This window comes from Saxophila tyrrhenica (genome assembly GCF_035928015.1).
Source record: "Saxophila tyrrhenica strain CCFEE 5935 chromosome Unknown scaffold_2, whole genome shotgun sequence".
NCBI lineage: Eukaryota > Fungi > Ascomycota > Dothideomycetes > Mycosphaerellales > Extremaceae > Saxophila > Saxophila tyrrhenica.
The window spans coordinates 1,007,901-1,023,013 of NW_027041734.1; the positions used below are offsets into that span (position 1 = coordinate 1,007,901).

The 15,113-nt window shown below is 57.9% G+C and overlaps 6 protein-coding genes across 6 annotated transcripts; 2 read left to right on the forward strand and 4 right to left on the reverse strand.

Moving 5' to 3' along the window:
• Positions 1–1,716: 1,716 nt before the first annotated feature.
• Positions 1,717–2,697, reverse strand: RPN10 (proteasome regulatory particle base subunit rpn10; the record flags this gene model as incomplete). The annotated part of the gene is made up of 2 exons (XM_064798745.1): positions 1,717–2,614; positions 2,672–2,697. The coding sequence occupies 2 exons, from the start codon at positions 2,695–2,697 to the stop codon at positions 1,717–1,719; spliced, it is 924 nt and encodes a 307-aa protein (XP_064663072.1).
• A 327-nt stretch (positions 2,698–3,024) lies between these two features.
• LTR77_001484 (uncharacterized protein) lies at positions 3,025–4,115 on the forward strand (the record flags this gene model as incomplete). The annotated part of the gene is made up of 3 exons (XM_064798746.1): positions 3,025–3,193; positions 3,251–3,488; positions 3,539–4,115. The coding sequence occupies 3 exons, from the start codon at positions 3,025–3,027 to the stop codon at positions 4,113–4,115; spliced, it is 984 nt and encodes a 327-aa protein (XP_064663073.1).
• Positions 4,116–4,200: 85 nt separating this feature from the next.
• Positions 4,201–5,948, reverse strand: LTR77_001485 (uncharacterized protein; the record flags this gene model as incomplete). Its single annotated transcript, XM_064798747.1, has 3 exons — positions 4,201–4,237; positions 4,300–5,849; positions 5,931–5,948. 3 exons carry the CDS (start codon positions 5,946–5,948, stop codon positions 4,201–4,203), a joined length of 1,605 nt encoding a protein of 534 aa, XP_064663074.1.
• Positions 5,949–6,498: 550 nt separating this feature from the next.
• Positions 6,499–7,348, reverse strand: LTR77_001486 (uncharacterized protein; the record flags this gene model as incomplete). The annotated part of the gene is made up of 2 exons (XM_064798748.1): positions 6,499–7,125; positions 7,181–7,348. The coding sequence occupies 2 exons, from the start codon at positions 7,346–7,348 to the stop codon at positions 6,499–6,501; spliced, it is 795 nt and encodes a 264-aa protein (XP_064663075.1).
• A 1,677-nt stretch (positions 7,349–9,025) lies between these two features.
• Positions 9,026–11,257, forward strand: LTR77_001487 (uncharacterized protein; the record flags this gene model as incomplete). Its single annotated transcript, XM_064798749.1, has 1 exon — positions 9,026–11,257. One exon carries the CDS (start codon positions 9,026–9,028, stop codon positions 11,255–11,257), a length of 2,232 nt encoding a protein of 743 aa, XP_064663076.1.
• A 560-nt stretch (positions 11,258–11,817) lies between these two features.
• On the reverse strand, positions 11,818–14,677 carry LTR77_001488 (uncharacterized protein; the record flags this gene model as incomplete). Its single annotated transcript, XM_064798750.1, has 2 exons — positions 11,818–11,924; positions 11,983–14,677. 2 exons carry the CDS (start codon positions 14,675–14,677, stop codon positions 11,818–11,820), a joined length of 2,802 nt encoding a protein of 933 aa, XP_064663077.1.
• Between the last annotated feature and the right edge of the window lie 436 nt (positions 14,678–15,113).

A 15,113-nucleotide genomic window follows, 5' to 3' on the forward strand; every position in this document is an offset into this window, starting at 1 on the left:
GACTCGACGTGCGCGTATCGAGAGCTTGAGAGCTCGCAGGCAAGCCACAGCGTTTCTGTTTTGGGCTGGTGCATGCTCTGCGGTAGCTCGAGGAGGAAGTCGAGCGGCACAGAAACGTTGCTAGCATGGCTGTCTGGTTGGACGATGGGGCTTGTTGACGGAAACTAACCGACTGGCTCATCGTGCTGTGTTGCAGCTCAGCGTATTTCTCGCTGGAATGTCAATCGATCAGACTGCACACCAACTGAGGATATCCTCTCCTCCAGCGACGATACAACCACCATGTCCCTGTGGAGTCACTCTTCCTTGGCCCTGCTGTCAAAGATGCAGCAGAGCTCAGTCTCCGCGTCTGCTGTGCCTGCAGAGCCCAATGATATGCTCGATATGTTGCACAGCGTAAGTGTTCTCTCTTTGATTGCATTACCCCGTCAGCCTCGCTTATCAGCGTGGAGGAAGACTTTCATGTGATTGTCCCATGCTGGACGTTTGGCGGGGACGTTGCCGCTGCATCCCAGTCTGTCTCGTATCTCAACGGCCGCACGGCGAGGTACATACTACCCCATCAACAAATCCTCATGCTACCCCGTTACACGCAGGCTCCACCGTTCGCCGTTCGACACACGCCGACCGGGCCGAATGCTTGCTAGGAGGTATCGGCGACTGCACGCCTCATCTCCCCCAACGGCTGTCACGATACCCGGCATGAGAGGCTGACGAGACCCGCACCGCTACGGAGACGCTTGACTATATCACCCGCACCTATCTCACTTGCTCACCCCACCCCATCTGCAAGTACTACATCGTCTCCGCCCGATCCAAGCATCCCGCAATCAAAAAACAAACCCGTACCGTAGCCAAGCTGTCAAACGCACATGGGCGCCATCGCGGCGAAACGAACGAACGAACGGGCAGAACCAGATCAGCCACCAACGTCTCGTCTCGTCTCGCCCCGCCCGGGTGGCTTGCTCGCTCGCTCGCTTCTTTAGGCCAGGGTTGGCCGTTGCAGAAGAATACTCCCGGTCGTGAAAGGCGTGCTCCGTTAGCCGCCTATGTCCCCGAGCAGGACAACGTATCTTCGACCTACCTTCCTAGCACAGCACAGCACAGCGACCTTCCGCTCTCGCTCGTTCCCGAACGAAGCATCAGACATTTAAGTAAGTGCTGCACGCGGTAGGAGGTAGGTGCGGAATACTTTATCCTATCTTCTATCTTCTATCTTCGGCGCCGTGTGGATGGTACATGGTATATATACCGCCCGTACTGACGGAGGCTCCGACTTCTTCCGGGCTAAGGTAGGGGACGGTGGTTGTTGACTTTTCCTCTTTACCTTTCAATTGAGGGAGAGTGAGATTTCGCCTGGAGACTGATGGCCTGGTAAGGAGGGATTGCGTACTGTTTTTCAAAAGGCTGGGTGGGGAGTGAAGGGCGTTGAGGGTTTTCTTGCAGACGACTCAGGAGAGCAATGGGAAGGGTGAGGGCGTGTGTCTCAAGGGAAACGCGAAGAACAGTAAACTGATTGAGCTGTCTACGTAGACCACTGCCTTGCTGCGAACGGTTCCCGGGGTCAGTCGAATTAACAGATATAACAGAAGAAGTGGGTATGAGTATTTCAGCAGAAGTCGCTTGCATTCCACATCTAGTTCTACAGAGCGCCAGGGCTATGCATCAAAGTACTGTACGCTGGCATGTCAGACCGGACCCTACCTACCCTTCGCATCATGCAGTGTCCATCTTGTCCCCACCCTCCCCATCCTTCTTGTCCTCCTTCGACCCTCCACTCCCACTGCCCTCCTGATCCTGCAACAGCGGCTGCGTCTCGCTCGCCTCCCCCTCCTTGCCCTCCTCCGGCACACTCTCCAGATTCGTCTTGCCCTCCGCCTCATTCGCCTCCCTCTGCTCCCGTGCCCTCCTCTCCTCATCCTCCTGCAAACTCATCCGCAACACCAGCGCCAGCTCGGGATCAATATTCGGATCCACGCCCGGGAACTCGAAATCGCCACCGCCACCCCCAGCATCACCCCCAGCACCCGCACCACTCGCCGCCGCTCCCGCGCCACCCTCTCCAGCCAGTATCGGCGACGCCACAATCGTATCCGACAGCAGATTCGGCCCGGGCGGCACAATCTCCAAATGCGACCCATCCCCGCCCTTCACCTGCTCGTTGAACGCCTGCAGCTTGCTGACATTCTCATCGCTCAGATCCCCAAACGCCACGATATCAATGCTCGTGTTATTCTTCTTCATCCGCTTCGCCAGCTTCACCAACGTGCTCTCGCTCTCCTTGATCGGACTGCAGACAAACGCAATGATGCGCTGCCGCTGGCTTTTGTTCTGCCGGTGCTTGAGCGCCAGGCTCGCGATCATGATGCCCGTGTACAGGTTGCTGTCGCCCTTGACTTTCGTGCGGTGCAGGCCGTCGAGGATCTTGCCCGGGTTCGTGGTGAGGGTGGTCAGGACTTCGGGGCCGGCGGCGCCGCCCATGGAGAGCAGGCCGACGGAGGATTCGGGGTTGGATTGCGTTTTGCTGTGGAAGATGAGGTTGGCGGCGTCGGTTTGCGCTTCCCAGCGGGAGGGGAGGTAGTCGCCGTTGCGGGAGGCTTCGGAGTTGTCGACGCTGTGTTGTTCTATTAGCATGTGATGGTACTCCATATAGCAATGTGGACGCTCGTACACTATCATCGTCGCTTCCAACACCATGTTGGCGGTTGTTGAGGCCTCAAGCCTGATCTAAATGGACGAGGCTGTATGGATCGCTGAGGAGAAGTGCTTCTGAAAATTTAGGGCGCCGTCGTCGTGATGTGATGGGAAGAAGATGGATGTCGTAGTGAAGGCAGTCGAGCTCACGTATGGCTTCTACGATGCACTTGAGGCTCTGCGGCTTGGTCCGGCGCTAATGCGGGCTGTCTTAGTGTGTTTACTTCGCGGGCTTCACGACGTGATTGCACATGATATTGAGAAGGACGTCGCAATTGAATATACAAGAGAACGAAAACAACCGAACTGTAACATCATATCATCGCGATTATGCCTCCAAGAAAGGCACCACAGCATCCGGCATCGGCAGAGCCTACGGTCGTCCTACAACCGCCTACCAACCAGAACGCGCAGACACCTCCACAAAGTCCTAGTAAAGGCGCTGCAGGAATCACGCAAGCACAGAAGCAGGCTCTCATTGACAACTTGCAGCTCGAGAGTATGTGTATTACTGTCCATCTGGGATGAGCAGATATTGACGCGACAATGTGTATAGTCACCGAGCGAGCTCGCAAGCTCCGTGCCCAGTATGCTCAGCAGTCGCAAGCGCTCCGATCACGACTGGAGATGCGCATCAACCGAATACCGCCGGGGCTGAGGAAGCGGAAGATGCAGGACCTGCTAGACGAGCATGCAGAGAAGGCCAACCCGAAGCCTGCGCCTGCTGTGCCTGTGCAGGAAGAGCAGCAACAGAAAGAAGGAACACCGGCCAGGAAGAGCCTGAAGAGGCAGAGGTATGGCCAGCCGATGCGACGAACAGTGCCACATGCTAACGGTAATCCAGCGAGGAAATGGCCGCGGAGGAGAATGACAAGGAGAACGTGCCCGCCTCATCGCAAGCAACGCAAGCAGACCTCGCCAACCCGAAGAAGCGCGCAAAGACGACAACGACTACCACCGCCGCGAACACCAAGGCCTCGCGAACAGCCTCACGCAAGGTCGCTCCTTCATCTGTCCTATCACCCAAATCCCACAACTCCCGCACCCTGCCCCGCTCACCCATCAAACCCGCCAATTCATTCGAGAAACCGTCAAGCCCAGTCAAACCAACAACCACCACAGCTCCAGCCGCAGGCAAACGCACAGCAAGTCGAGCGCAAGCCAAACGCGGCGCTCCTGCCCCTCCCGCAAACGAAGGCGACACCAGCCGGAGTTCCGAGGCGAGTAATACTTCCGCGGGAACGACCATCGTCACGAAAGCACCTCCGGCAAAGGGCAGAGCTGCCGCCGGCGCAAAGAAGGCTCCAGCTGATCCAAAGACTACAACGGCGACCGCGAAGCGCGGTGCTGCGGCGAAGAAGGAGAATGTGCCGCCTGTGCCAACTGCTGCGGCGGGGAGGTCGTTGAGGAAGCGAGGGTGAGGGGTGGAGTTCATGATTGATGATTGCATAGCGTTTGGTACGTGTTAAAAATTCAAGTTCGATGAGCTCAGTACATTCTTCCACCTCAGTCGCGATCCGATTCCAACGCTTTCAGAAAAATCCTCCCATCACATTGTTAGCCTGCTTCACAACATTCTCGCCCCCGCGCCTGTGCCTTCCGTACCTCACCGCGTCGCGCTCAGTCGCTCTAGGCGTGCCATCTTCATCTTCATCCTCATCTTCATAACCATCGTGTCGAGCAAGATCGGAATCCCACTGCTGTCTCTCCATTCCATAACCGGCCTCCGCCTCATCAACAGTTACTGGTACAGCCTCCGCTGCCCTCCCTGTCTTAACACGACCGTCGCCTTCGTCAGCATAAGGCACCGTAGCTGCGGTTCCTATAGAAGACGCTGCTCGAGGATGAGGCACCCTCTCGCTGGAGGCAGACACCGATGGCTCGGCGGACCTCTCCTGCGTCGTGCCGTTCATCTGTCCCGTCGGCGCCGGGGTGCAGGTTGGCGAGAGCGGACTGACGGCTCCACCAACGTCTCCGTAGCCAGTCCCACCCACACCAGGCGATCCCGCGGCAGCCGTCTGCAATACCCGCATCGCTGTCCCTTGCCCCGTACCCAGCGATCCCCGCACCACCCCCTGCGCAAACGGCGAGACGTCCCCTCGCCTCTCCTCCTGCGAGACAGCGGTAGTGCTAGCAGGGAAGTAGCGCGCATGCCACTCCGCTCTACTCTCCGCCAACGCGCGAGCGCGGGCGTAGTAATCCGGCGGTGGCGGTGCCGGTTTTGACGAAACGGGGACAGCGGGGAGAGGGTAGTTTGGCGGCGGCGAAGGGGCGGGGGGATAGTGGCTGGGCGGGGGGGTGGATGCTGTGGAGCGGGAGTCGATGCAGGTTTTGCCTTTGCCGGGGTAGTTTTGTAGGGTTTGCGGCGCCTGTTGGGTGGGTGGGCGGCTGAAGTTGTACGGTGATGCTGGGCGAGCGGGTTGTTCGCAGAGGTTTCGCGAGGAGGGGGGAGGAGTGGGGAGGGTGGCGATGGACTTGCTGTGCCTGATGTGAGGGGCCGACGGGCCTGGCTCGCCTGGTCTTGGGCGGTGGGCAATTGGAGGGGCCGAATTCAGGTCGAGTCGCGAAGGCGGGCTCGCCATGGATAATGTGGCCATGCCTCGTGCCAGTCTCAAGAGATTATCTTCGGCGTTGAGCTGGGCGCTCGACTCGATCAATCCCTCTTCGCCAGAATTCCGAGAAGCCCTCTCGCTCCCCTCCCTCGTCGGCTGTCGCTCGCAACGCCGATCCACATACCTCGAAGGAACACGCGGCACCACAGTCCCACCCCTCGGCTCAGCACAAATCGTCCTCAAGTACCCAGGAACCTCCCCATTCCCCCTCTCATACCTTCCCCCACCCCTCGGCGACCTCGCATAAGGAAATGGATCATCGCTATACGGCAGCGGACGCGGCTCAACCCAGTACAGCTCCCCAAGCCAATCGTGCGCGAGAAACGGGCGGGGGTGCTGTTGCGACAGTGGCGGGTATGCGGCGTTGGGACGATGGATATGCGACATCGACTTGGCTCTGCGAAGTACCTGGCCACGAGGGCGGAAGAGGGAGGGAGGAGGGGGAAGAGCGTCGCGCTCGGAGTTGGGCGGCGTGTATTTCATGCGTTTGGCTGGTGGTGCGCCTTCGGGTGAGGAGTTGGGCTTCTTGGAGGTGGATTTGAACTAGAATTTGATCTTGGATTTGGACTTGGATTTGGGCTCGGAGTCGTCGCTTCGGGGACGCTTTTTGGAGAGGCGGGTTACGATGCTTCCGAAAGACATCTTGGGTGGTAGTTGGTAGAAAATGCGGGTTGGAGGAATGATGGTTCGCTGATGCTTCGAGAGATAACCTGTGCTTGGTGTGAGGTTTGGCGGTCCAAAGCGTTGTGATAGCGACTCAACGTGTTGTTGTTGAAGGAAAGCAGACGAAGGGGTTATGGATTTCGCAGTAGTCTCGATGGTGCGTCACTGAACCAACGCTCGAGTGTAGAGAGAGGTGTGGTACGGAACCTGAGAGCGAGCCGATGGCAGTCTTCGTCGCCGGAAATGTGACGAAGCCATCGCATTCTTCAACGTGCAGCATTACGATGCGTAGAAATGGATCCCTGGTGCGGTGCGGTAGGCGGACCAATTCTCATTCTTCGATAGGTCAGGTGGTACGTTCGTTCGAACCAGCATCCAGTCTACCTTATCCTCCGGCCTGGGAGACCAGAACAAGGGATCTACGCCCGATCAGACGTCACCTTTTCCCCCTCGGCACAAGCACTCAGTACAAGTGAATCAACATCCACCTCAAGATGACGTTCTCCTTCGCCTTGACCAACGGATAGATCTAGCTCGGTCCAGCACGCTTCATGTACCTGCGCAGCGCCGAAGCGGTAGGGTACTTGGTGGCGGGCAGTCCGTTCCTCTTCGCATGCACGAAATCGACGATGTTGATGAAGACGCCCTTGAGGTGCTGACGAGGTGTCAGTACGGGTTTGTGCGCGGAGACAGTGCGGGCTTTTGGGGACAGTGTACCTTCTTGCACTGGTTGATCGATGGCCCTTCTTCGACGCTGACGTCGCGGCAGACCGCTTGCCACGCTTGCAGAGTCGAGCGGGTGTTTGTCGTACCATAGTGCTCGTTGAAGTGGTCTAGGACGGTCTTTTGGAGGAGCGGTGAAAGCATCAGCACATGGTCGTTCGTCTGCAAATGTTTCATTCTCAATGCTTACGTTCTTGCTGCCTTTCCCGGTGGGAGTAGGTCCGAGACCAAGGTCGCGGCAGGACTTCTGCAGCTTGGCTAGATGAGTAGTGGTGCCGTTCACGGTCAGTTGGCAGAGCTGGTTGGCGACATCGTCGACAGATGGAATGGCATCGGCGCTGCTCGAGGCGGGAGGCTGGGGGGTGGTGTTCGTGGTCGACGATGTGTCGCCGTGTTGCGCCCTGAAGCGGTCGAGAACGGACTGCTGGACACGCTGCCCAGGGGTCAGAACAAATCTCTCTCAAGGATATGTGTCCCTCTATACTCACCCTCTTGCACTCATTCGCCGTATCAGCAGGCTTGATCTTGAGATCGCGGCAGAGCTGCTGCAACGGCGCGAGACTGGCGGCTTCGTCGGAGACGTCGAGCTGGCCGAGGCGGTTGACGATGGCGTCGACGGTCTCCTTGTCCCTGGCTTTGGGCGTGTTCTTCGTCATGCTGGGTAGACTGTGAGAAGTAGTTGCTGCTCAGAGGGCGAGCAAGACATAACTTGTCTTGAAGCCTGATTGTGAAGTTTTGATGCTGAACGCGTACGTGCAGAAACGCATAGAAGCCGTTCGCTAGGGCTAGGGCCAGGTAGGCGGGTAGCGCAGAGCAACTGCCCGATTGGGTTACTTCGAGATTGGATCGTGACATGTGACAGAGCTTTTGGCCGTATTGACTGAGGGATGATGGTTCTTGACAGATCGCATTCAATGATGTACACCTACCGTAAAGAATGGCTAATGCGCCCTGCCGCCGGCTACCAGCTGTTCCACTCGCATGCTTCGTTTACCATCCTGCAGTCGACCGTTCTCGAGATGCAGACCAAGCGGCTGCTCGCCTGCTGTAGGAGAGCGGGCTTCTTGTTCAAACAGGTGACGGAGAAGCAGTGGTGTTATCTGCGAGTGAAGCAGATATCGTGTACCCTGCAAGCGAGTTTAGAGATCGATTTTCTGACAAGAGGGACATTCTGGGTACTGCATGGTGATATTGCGGCTTCTCAAAGACGTTCCAATGCGCGGGAACCTCTCGGCCAGCTGCAGACCGTCAAATTCACCCACGAGTGCCTGGCATTCCGATCAATTGATAAGAACCCAAGATGTTCTCAATTGCAAAGCCGGTGTATGTGCCAGCATCCGAGACTTCGTCGTGCCGTTGAACAACGCTTCCGGCGGGAAGATGCAGCAGATTGGAACGGCTCGATACGCTTCCAAGGCGGTCTGCATCTCTGACGACGTGTCCATCATCTGGATCTCAACTGGGATGGTCCCGCCCGGCCAGTAACCCTCGCCTCCACCACGCTTGAGGTCGTCAGTACAAAGAGCCAAAGACCACCTCACCGCCGCAAAAGAAGTCGTCAGCCTTTCGTCCAGTCATGTCAGCTAGCGTGCTGCTGTCTCAGCAGTAGGTCGAGCGGTCCGTCGAAGGCCGGACGCCACGGGCCCAGCCTGCTGGAGCTCAAAGAGGAGGGTCACGTCCAATTGAGCTTCTCCTCGCGGCGACGACAAGGACAGGAGCGCCTAATGCGGGCTAGAAGCGAAGGGGCGGCACGCAGGAGGAGAACTTGTTGACCGGGGTAAAAATGGGGTGTACCTAGACTGGAGTACTCGGAGCATTGCGGACTGCTTTCGCGTCCTTTCTTGATGGCTGCTTGAAGCTGTCTCTTCTGCTCTCGTCGAGTACTGCCGCTCTTATTTGTTTGACGGCGTCGTCGCTCTGCTGGCTTGTTGGGGGAAAGAGACAGACGAGTGTCGTTGAGACGGCCGTTGTTGTTTCGGGCCAACATTCACATGCATGCCCCACCGAGACATCCTGAATTCCAGACCTCAACCCAAGAACGTCGCCGAGAACAAGGAAGCATTGGGAGGATCTGTACCGCTCCCATACACCAAACTTGTCGCCAGATCCACGAGCTGCTCGAACAGAGTCCTGGGCGACGCCGGTCCAGTCTTAGGCATCTCTCAGACATTGTCTCGCAAGACCGTACCCCGACCGTCTGACCGAGTCGCAACACCCCCGACACCCGTGCCTCCTCCACTATTGCCTTGGTCAGGCCAATCCTAGCAGACAGTAGAAGCGTATGAGCGAAAGAGCGACATTAGAGTCCTGGACTGGACCACGAAACAACCACAATGTCCTCGACCCCTCCACCGAGGAGGTTCGCTCCTACGCCAATCGAGGAGACGACTAGGTCCTCTCGACAACCAGAGGCAACAAACAATGACAACAAGAAGCCAGCGAGGCGGTTCGCACCGGAACCTATTGAGGAATCGACAAGATCTTCGAAAGATGCAAGGGAGCACGTGGAGGAAAAGTCGAAGCCTAGACGTTTCATACCGGAGCTAGTCGAGCATGACACAACGTCACCGCATCACATGGACTCGAGCAGTGAGGTCGGAGATAAGCCAAAGCCACGTCGCTTCATTCCGCAGCTGGCGGATGAGACACACAGCAGCAGCGAACACAAGCAGCAGGAGGAGAAACCTCACGTCAAGTTCAAACCAGAGGTCATATCGACTACGTACGGCAGCAACAGGAATCCCAAACGCAGCCACGACTCCGACTCTTCCTCAGCCATGGATGCTGACGACAAGGCACCCCGCAAGTTCGCACCTATCCTTCTGGACACCTCTAGGCGCTCGAGGAAAGCTGGAGACCACAAACCGGCCGTCTCGCAGTCCGACAAGACCGAATACGCCTACCACCTTCATCATACCGAACACTGGAAGCGCGTCAACGAGGAGCGAGCCGGTCCCAGCGCCTTGCCAGAGCCAGCGATTGCCGCTGCCAAAGCCGAGCGTGACGATGATGAGCTTGCTGACAACCTACCCCAGCTGAGAGTACCATGTCTACCCGATGGTAGCTCTGCGAAGCCCCAACCCTACAGACGTCCCTCCCGTACACGCTCTTTCCACCCATCTGACCTTGGGACCATTGAGAGTTCTGAGAGTGAGCGCGAATCCAATCCATCCCCTCTTTCTACTTCTCCTGCACGTGATGGCTCACCCATTACTGCGTCAGAATCCTCCTTCGAGTACTTCAAGCATGCCACGCGGATCCGAGAGTCTGTCGATGAGAACTTCACCCACTACCTGATGGACCTGGAGCGCAGGAAGGCACGGAAGCGGCTCGAAGAGCAGGCGCTTGCTGCCTACCCCAATGCTGACTTCAGCTACGAGGCACCGAATCACTACATTAACAATGATGATGAGAGTGAGGAAGCGGAGATCGAAGACCGCCCTGTCACATGGGAGGGCAACGAGGATGACCTCTTCGAGATCAAGAGGCCTCATCGGGACAGCACCGTTCCGTGGGAGCAGCTGGAGATGCAGAAGCATGCTGAAGAATTGCAGCAAGAGCGCAATGCGAACAAAATCACAGCCAAGCCGACCGAGCCTTCGTCGTCGCCATGGTGGAAGCCAGGAGAGTTTGGCGTAAAGCCGAACGCTGAACCGAACAGTGAGCTCAAAGCGATGCAAGAGCGCGCTCGTCCACCCATGCTCGGCAGCGACATCGTTTTCCCGCGTTGTCCGTCTCCAGAACCCGCGCGCTTCGACGTCACGCAAGGCTCCGCCGTCCTGCGCCACCAAGTCGGCGACGGCGCCGGAGCAGCAGAAGGCGAGCGTCAAGGCTCTCAAGAGGAAGCCGGCCTCTGGCACGGTCCTTCTCCAAACAGCTCGCCAGTCACCGCCACCAAATCCCGTGCAAACAGCGTGAAAAGCACCCAGTCTAAGGGACTGTGGGGCGGCTTCTGCGTCTCGAACGGCGACGACGACACCACCACCTCCTTCGGCCTTGCCCCACCAGCCGGCCCAACCGGTCTCATGACCCCAGCCGTCGAACAAAGCAACCCCTTCGACCTCGCCTTCACCTCCGAACCCTCAGCCCCCGGCCTCACCACTCCACAGACACTCCAAACACCCCCGGCCCCCAAAGGCAAAGAACCCGACTTCGCCAACCTCAACTCCATCCTCGCCGCCGACCGCGACTTCGACGCCCAGCTCGACGCCGACTACCCCGACTCCTTCATCACACAAGTCTACAACTACCTCTCCCTCGGCTACCCTGCTCTCGCTCGCCCCTTCGACGGCGAATTGTCCAAGATCTCGCGTATCCCGCTCGCGGACCTGCGCCAGGACGATGTTACCGCGAAGAAGCGGCCAAAGGGGTATATCAGGCTCGGCGGGGATTTTGAAGGCGGAGGCGGGGATGGGGTGAAGGAGGTGGATTGTATCCGGTGGCGGGCGCTGAGGCTTTATGTGCGGGAGTGGGCGAGGCAGGAGAGGGGGATGGTGAAGTGGGATGTTGATGGGGGGAATGGGAATTGGGGGACGGGGGCGAGGAGGGGCAGTTGGGCGTTTTGAGTGTGTGGGAGGGTTGAGCGTTCTGAGCGTGTTCGCGGGATGGGAGGGTTTGAGCGTGGTGCATGGACAGGCGTTGGGTTGGGTTTTGTTGGGTTGCATGGGCTGCCGGAGTTTTAGGGGTGTCGGATGGGAAACACTGGGATGAGGTCATGATGTTCATGTCAGAGACTGCTACAGTAGGCAAGGTCTTGCAACGCTAGTAATGGGCTCAGACAGCACCAATGGATGCTTGTTGTTGAACTTTCATCATTCATCCTTTTACCATACCACTGGTCTGCGGCATTCGCGAATACAGGTCTGCGACTTCGCCATTCTCGCCCACGCTAGCTCTTTGGAAGACTGCCCCGCTGTGGTCACATCGTTACAAGAGCAGTCCAATCGTACCTCCTACTGCCTGTCCTGACCGTCTTGTCGCCATGGCCAGCACGACGACTTGCCTGCCCTCTCGTAATCGGACTCCGACATAGGGTGGAAGCGGCATGAGCCACTTCCTCCAGCTTCAAGGCATTGCAATCGTGTCTCGTAAACGCCACCCAGTTCCCTGCAATCCCCATCCACGTTCAGCCCATAGCATACCCCTTATCCCAATCCCCCATCATCGCCGGCTCGGGCTCATCAGTACGCAGCCAGTTCCCATTGAAGCTGTTGACCAAGAAATCGCTCAGCTCTGCGAACAAGTCAGCCCTAACCCTTCTCATCCAAGCACGAAAGGGGTATATACTCACTATGATAAACCACCGAATTCGCCCCATGGAAATAAATACTATGATCACTGTCGGGAAAAACATGGACGTCGTAATTCCTCACCCCGGCCAAATCCAGCTTATCCAGCAAACTCAGCGTATTCTGGAAATGCACATTATCGTCGCTCGCGCCGTGCATCACCAAGAACTTGACCGTCTTGCCCAAATTGCGCGCGTTGCTGATACTCGCGTTCGCGTAGCCCTCGGGGTTGTGCTGCGGCGTGTGCATGTACCGCTCCGTGTACACGGAGTCGTAGAAGCGCCAGTCCGTGACGGGGGCGACGGCCATGCCGTATTTGAACGTCTCCCCCGCGTCCTGCTCGAGGACTTTGAGCGTCATGAAGCCGCCGTACGACCAGCCCCAGATGGCCATCTTGTCGGCGTCGACGTAGGGTTTCGCGGCCCATTGTTTCGCCGCCGCGATCTGGTCGTGCGCTTCCCAGTACCCGATGTTGCCGCGGATGACGGTGCGGTGGGCGCGGCCGAGGAACCCCGTCCCGCGCGCGTCGAGCGTGACGACGATGTAGCCGAGTGTGGAGGCGACGTAGGATTGGAAGTCGACGGTGAAGCGGCGGTTGACGTGCTGGAAGCCGGGGCCGTTATAGAGGAAGAAGAGGACGGGGTACTGTTTGTTCTTGTCGAAGTGCGGGGGGCGGCGCTCGACGAGGTTCATCTCGTGGCCGTCGATGGTGATGGTTTGGTAGATTTCGATGGGGAGTTCGGTTTTCTTGGCGAGTTCGGCGAGGCGCGGGTTTTCTTCGAGGGTGATGGAGGTGGAGGCGCCGGTGTTGGAGGGGGTGGATTGGACTTTTTGCCAGGGGATGTGTGGGCCTTGGTAGGAGAGGAGCATGAAGGTGCCGGAGGTGGAGAAGGAGGCGGAGTAGTAGGAGATGTCGCTCGTGTCGGTGATCGCTTTGATGCTGGACGGGCCGGACTTGAGGTCGACGGTGTAGACGTGGCGTTGAGTGCTGCCATCTTTAGTAGAGATGAAGTAGACGAGGTTCGAGTCGAGCGATATGGCGGAAGGAGCCTTGACGACTTCCCACTCGCCTTCAGTCAGCATCTGCGGTTCTGGATTGTCCAGAGGCGTGAAGTAGGCAAGATGGTCGTAGCCCTCGTGGATGACGGTATCGATGTACCCATCATGCTCTCGCCCATTCTGAGGATCGGCAGGCACATAGGTCGTCGTCTCCGAGATTTCAAACCACCCGCCATCCAGCGCCAGCACATCCCTCTCCCGGACAGTCTTTCCAGACCTCCCAACAGCATCAATCAAAATCATCTTCAACCGATCCGACTCCCGGTTCGTGCTCCTGACAAGCACCTTCCCACTCCCACCCGCCCACACAACCTCCGTGATCAAGCGATCATCGTCCTCGAAATCATCATCAATCGGCACCTCAAACACCTGCTCCTTCTCCATATCATAAATCTGCAGACTCACCACGCTCATCGGCGCCCCAGCCTTGGGATACTTGATCTTCACCGTGTCGGGGTACCGCTCCTCGCCATCCTTCGGCGCCTTGCCAGATGGTCGCGAGAAGAAGTATTGCACGGGGAACTCGGGCACTTTACTCTCGTTTGTCCGCAAGAACGCGACGAACTTCCCATCACCGCTCCACCACGTCGCCGACTCCGTCTGGAACACCTCCTCCTCGTACACCCAATCCGGCACGCCGTAGAAAAGCTCCGGGCCGCCATCAGTCGTGATCGACTGCACCTTCTCGTCATCCAGGTGCCGGGCAAACATGTTATTATCCCTCGTGAAAACCACCACATCCCCCTTCGGACTCCAACTCGCCAGTTGTATCCTCCCATACGGCATCTTCCCATCCACCGGTTCCGCCGTCTGCGTCTCAACGTCAAACACCCAATACGCCCCCGTCCCGCTATGCCGCCAGTTATCCGCATAGTCGCTCCTGACCAGCACCTTCGTGTGATTAGCATTCGGCCACGCTTCGTCCACATTGACCCTCCGTCCTTCGTAATCAAAACTCCCCTTCTCCATCAGCGTCGTCGAGTGCTTCCGCTGCACCTCCAAATCTTCCCCGCGATACCTCACGTCCTCTACCACCAAATAATCCCTTCCCTCCCTGCCGCCTCGCTCAAGTAACAACCCATCCTCCCCCTTCGGCCCGGCGATCCAGCGTATCTCATGCCTGCTCGCCCCCCACTGCCCAGCCAAAACCTGCTGCAGCGTGACTTTCTTTCCATGCCCGACCGTGCTCGTCGCGTGCGGATCGTGCACCCGCTCCAAACTCGCTTTATGCCTCCCCTGCCCCAAGAACAAGAAGAAAGCCGCCACCCACCCTACCAATCCAATGGCGATCAAGATGTAAAACACCTTCCTCGCCTTCTTATCCGACGGCTTCACCGACCGGCGCCACGCGAGCTGGTCTTCCATGTCGATCTCCTCGCCCTCTTCGTCGCCGCTGTCGCTGCCGTGCGGTTTGGCCCCGTCGCGGTTGAGGCGGTAGGTGGTGCCGTTGTACAGCGCTTCTTTGGCGCGCAAGGCGGTGTCATTGACGTGCTCAAGCATCAAGCTTGTGGTGGAAATGGAGCTACCGCTAGGTCGGGGGGTGCGCTCGCCGCTGTGGTCTCGAGAGGCATGCTGGCTGGAGGAGGTGAGGGGTTCGCTTTGCTCTTGCAGGAGGAGGTCGTCTTCGGGTCTGCCCATTGCGGAGTCTGCGGAGAGGAGGTGACGGCGTTGGGTGGGTGGGTTAGGCGAACGGCGGCGTACGATGGGGACTTGGAGGTAGGTGTCGCATTGACTGGAGAGGTTGCGGCGGTGGAGAGTGCGCGCCACAATGGCGTGGAAGACGTCTTAGGTCGTTGGCATTGGTGTATACCACGGCTAAGTTAGTCTGTAGTCGAGCGAGTGTGGTGGATCCGACATGTAGTTACTCGAAGACGACGACGACGAGGCATACTAGTGAAGCTAACGCCGAGGCGCCCAAAGCGGAAGGAGCACGAAAGAGACACGCCAAGTGCTTATTGAAGACCCCTTGCGGCGACCATGTATCGAATACACAGGCAGTCCGGTAAACTGATACAATACCACTTCTGAGCAGCGTAATCTACATAGTCCCATCCAGCCTAATCCCAATAGTAGC